The following is a 4,761-nucleotide window of genomic DNA, read 5'->3' as shown; positions in this document are numbered from 1 at the left end:
GTGCGCGTCGTGCGGCCCCCTACCTCAAACTCGCCCCACGCCACGCGAGCGGATTGGCGGGGGAGCAACGCGAGAGGAGATGTGTACCCGCAGGCTATATACCGGAGAGAGTATCCTCTCTTTTTCCTCCAGTCTCGCTCCCTCTCGCGCGCACTTCCTCTCCTACTCTATTTCGTTTCCTCCCTCTCTCTCTTCCTCTCTCACGTTACCTCTTGCTCGCACCAGCCTCCCCCTCCCCTCTGCTCCACGCGCCTCTCATCTTTCTCTTTTTCGTCCTCCCTCTTTCCCTTTTTCTCAGCGTTCGACCACCAACGGCAATGTTCGCAGGACTAACGCGTGTAACGTCCCCGGGTATCGGGCGCGGGATGAAAGGATATCCCCTTTTGTCCACGGCGTTCTCTCCACGGCGGCATCCTCGATGCCCGACTCGCGAATGAATGCGCGCGGATTGTCCTGGACGTATTAGGTGTCATCGGAGCGAGCGGACCGTGGACCCGAGAAGAGGTGCCGCGCGACGAGGAGGCGCGCACACCGGTCGGTCGCCGCGCCGCAGGAGCAACGATGCGCAAGCGCGAGTGCGCATAAGCGCAGGAACGGCGGATTACGCCCGTCGCGGATACGCGCATTCGCGCTACGCGCGCCGACGCGAGCGTACCTGCCGCGCGCGCTACGCTCGTCCTCCCTCGAGCCTCCGACGGTTGAGACATCGACCGCGCGAGAGGGGAAAGATCGGGAGGAAATGGGGGTCGTCGGGTATCGATTGATTTTTAGAATTGAACAAAGCAAATCGGAGCGCCATTTCGATCGACTGTATTTCGTTTCTCCCCGCTAACGTGACCCGGACTACGCGCCATCGGGAGACACGGTGAAATTACGTCGAGGTCTATTCGGGAATTTGACGTAAACGTTGGCCAACGCCGCCAGAAACTCGATCCGCTGACTCACTATCGATCCTCCACTATCGACGAACACGCGCGAACTCTAGCGGCCCCGGGCCGAAAATCGCATCTCCGGTCTCGTTGCGAGAAAAAGAGTCTTACGGTGAAATCTCCGCCGAATCTCTATCTCCATTCATTCCCGCCGCGAGAGACGACGGGCTTCTTTTTATCGATTTTCGTACGGGACACCTCGTGTGCGCGTTACGGCGAGGTAACGTTATTTTCCGTGAATCGTTCCCCCGGCTCCCTTCTTCCCGCGCGGTCGTTAATCGGCCGCGCGAAGGTTGATGAAATCCACAGAATCCCAGCCGCGTTCTGCGAACGGACGATTTTAAAGATGATCTCACGAAGAATGTAATTAGAAGCGGCGTGTGTGTAAAGCGATTTGTTAGGCGCGTTTATCTAATTGCAAATCGATAGTCCATTTATCAGATTTATAGATTATAGCGCCGATACGTACGTAATTACTATGCAAAGTTGTCGTAATGGCGCGAGGTGCCGTCGCGTCTTATCTTTTCCCCTCGGAGAATCTCGAAAAATTATTCGATCTGGCGCGGCGGTCCTCGGTGTATTTCGCGCATAATTCATCCGATTAAATCGCCCGTCCTTGCGAGATACCCGCGCGCGTCATCCTCTCCTACGAAAACACGCAGAAATCTTCTCGGCGGCCGGACGCTCGTTAATTGTCAGCGTTCGCCGATAAACCTCGGCGCGGCGTCCAGGAAGTTAACCGACATTGTCCCTCCTCTGGGCCCGCTATTCGTACGTAGGTATACGTTCATACGGCGCATCGTCTATATTTACGACTGAGAGGAGTCGATCGGGTAGACGAGAGCAGCCGTAAAGCACCACCCGGCCAGCGGAGCCCCGCGCGATGTACTCGCGGGAGATATCCGAGACGATGTATCCACCTCGGCTCACCTTGCTTCACCTTGGCTCGTCGAACGCCAAGGGGAGGGGAATTCGGTTCAGCGAACCGTGCGCACGACGAAACTGGTACTCGCTAGCCGTCGGGATCTTTCTCTCTCGCGAGAGATCGGTGCCATTGACACTGACATAATAACTCACCGCGACCGCGTTTGTCGGAGTCACGACGTACGAATGAAATTGCCGCCGATGGTATAATGCTTCTTGCATAAGCGCCGGAGAGAGAGCGGAGATCGAGCAGTGGTACCACGGAAGAGAGAAAGTGATAGAGAAAAAGGGACAGAGAGAGAGAGGGAGAGAGCGGACGCGGGCGCAGAGCGGGGTGACGAGAGGGGAGAAAGTGAAATGAGAAAGAGAGAAAGACACTGTCGAGCACAGACAGTGAACTTGACCTGGATCTCGGTCAGGGAGAAAGAATGATCGTGGGCTTCTGTAGAAAGGAGAAAGGAGGCGGAGAAAGAGCGAGACCGAGGAAATTACTTTCGATTTCGAGCTCTCGGGGATCGGTTACACTTTCTCCCTCGTCCGCCGCCGCGCGGTGAGACCGTTTCTTCCCCCCCGACCTTTTCGATACGCTCGCGACATATCCGGGCAATCATTGTGTCTCGCCTTCGTTCTGCGATGGACCGCCGCGGCCGGAATCTTGAAGGGACTCGCGACTTGATGAAAATACGCGAAACTTTTATCGACATCCCCTGTCGCCGCTTTCCCGTAACAATGCGTGTCTGCTGTCACGGTGATTCGAGAAATCTCACGTGACGTAACGTTGACACGTTCGCGGAAAGCGTCGGTCGACGGTTTAGAACTATTTGGTTACGCGGTGTATCGTGGTGCACTTGATGCAAAAGTACCATGGATGGGAATCGTAAAATTCGAGTTTGATGGAGTCGTCTACGTGTAAACGGCTGGTGGAATTTGTCACGGGCCGTCACATTGATAGCAGGCAGCGAGTTTACTGTCGTCCAAATTACGACACCGCTATCTCGCGTAGGAATTACCTAATTGGACCGAAAAGGATGCCGCTCTTGTCGCCGCGTCGCTAATACATGACGTTTTAACACGCAACGCGTAGACTGCACTTAGCACACGGTTGAAAATTCGAAATGATGCAACGTAATGGTACGCAACGGTAACGCGGTAACCGCGTGTGTATTCGGTACCGGAGACAAATGTCCGCGCCGGTAATTTCACGGCATTCGTACACTCTTAGTCTTGTATCGCGTGGTACCGCCAAACTCGAGGTACGCGTTAAAATAAAAAGTATACGTAATTATGAGTTACATTGAAATCCACCAAAATAGGAGGGAAGATACTTTTTCCGGTATGTCAGCACGAGGTACAAGATATATGAGATAATAATGAATATATAACGATCAGTTGGAGGTACCGTTCGAGGTACCGTCTTTTAATTTCGAGGTACTATCTTCCCTCCTATTTTGGTAGGTTTTTATACACCTCATAATTACGTATACATTTTATTTTAACGTGTGATGACGTGTGAGACTGAAAAAATTGTGTCTAATGTGTCTAATGCGTGTAAATAATTATCCACTTCGCGTCAGTTCGAGGATTGAGTATTAGATTCCGTTCAATGGTCAAAGGAGCATCGATAGATTCTAAAGATTACAACACTACGGAGTGGAATCAAAGCTGATCGTGCGAAAGACATGTCGTGACTGAGCAATTATATTAGATTGACACGCACTAATAGCCGCGTTTGACTCTCACAACCTAAATCCTTTTTTAATTTCAGGAATCCAGTCGCTTGTTTAATTTTTCGTATTTTTCACACCTTAGATTAAAATTATTAGGCTACCTACATCTTGCTCGGACCAAAAAATAGCATCCCCGGTTCTTACTCGATTTGTATCCAATGGTTCTGACTTAACTCTTCTTCCTCTTAAACCTAAACCTAAGGGAAACCATATAGTGTAATAAATACATGAGAAAAAGGAAGCCAAGGTTAGAATATATAAAAACTGTGTTCGACCAATCATGACGTATGCGGTAGAAACAAGAGCGGAAACCAAGAATATAGCCCGCACGACAGAGATGTGGATTCTCCGAACCATCCTGGGAAAGACACTCAGAGACAGAGTACCCAACGTGATGATCAGGGAAACCTGCGATGTTCCCGGGTAAGACAGAGAAGACGTGAATGGAACAATCACGTATCCAAAATGGGGGAAGAGAGAATAGCAAGAACAGCAAGAGATGGGAAACCATCATCTAGAAGACCCCCAGGAAGACCCCCAGAGAGATGGATGGACAGTTGGACATCCGGATCAAAGAGACGAATTAATCGGAAAAACAGGCTCAAGCCTAATTTAAAAGGATTTAGCTCTATTCGTATAAATGATTTTCGTATGTTATAAGTTTAATTCCGCAGCAAAGCTCGTAATAGCCACAGCAAATCTGCGAGAGGGTATTTATATGCCTTTGTGCGATACAATAAGCTTTTAATCTGTTAAACTGCTTCCTTCCCAAATATCTAATTCTACTAAAGAAGAATAATCCCTCTTGGTTGCCGGAGTAAAAGAATACTCCGGTGTACTAATTCTATTAACGATTCTATAGAGATAAGTTAACTTCTCGTCTCGATTGGGTTGTGCTCCGTATTCCACGGAGAAGCCAGCCGCTCGGCGAGACGAGCGTCTCTCGATATTACTCGGAGCGGGCACGACAAGTCGACGAACGGCCTTGCGACATTTGCCGTGCGGCGAACTTGGCGACTCCGTTCGCCGGGCGTTACGTATCGACGTACCCGCGATTCACCGGCGAGATGCCGGCGCGGTCCCGTTCCCGATGGGATTACAGAGCGGCTCTCACGGACGGATAGGTCAGATATTACAACCGCGCAGTCAGCGCGAGTCCTCGGCTTGTTGCGCGCCGGCCC

General features: G+C 51.1%; 1 protein-coding gene across 1 annotated transcript in view; it reads right to left on the bottom strand.

Annotated features, from left to right (window-relative positions):
- The window catches only part of LOC105566149 (titin), a 44,042-nt gene extending 42,906 nt beyond the window's left edge, over positions 1-1,136 (bottom strand). The window contains exon 1 of the mRNA XM_012019922.1: positions 210-1,136. Within this exon, the coding sequence (XP_011875312.1) occupies positions 210-259 (50 nt within the window). The 5' untranslated portion in view covers positions 260-1,136. The remainder of the gene's footprint in view (positions 1-209) is intronic.
- Positions 1,137-4,761: the final 3,625 nt, after the last annotated feature.

This window comes from Vollenhovia emeryi, unplaced genomic scaffold, assembly GCF_000949405.1.
Source record: "Vollenhovia emeryi isolate VEMERY1.0 unplaced genomic scaffold, V.emery_V1.0 DF939146.1, whole genome shotgun sequence".
NCBI classification, from domain to species: Eukaryota; Metazoa; Arthropoda; class Insecta; order Hymenoptera; family Formicidae; genus Vollenhovia; species Vollenhovia emeryi.
Note: the sequence above shows the minus strand (reverse complement) of the source record. Positions and strands in the feature narration are given on the sequence as shown.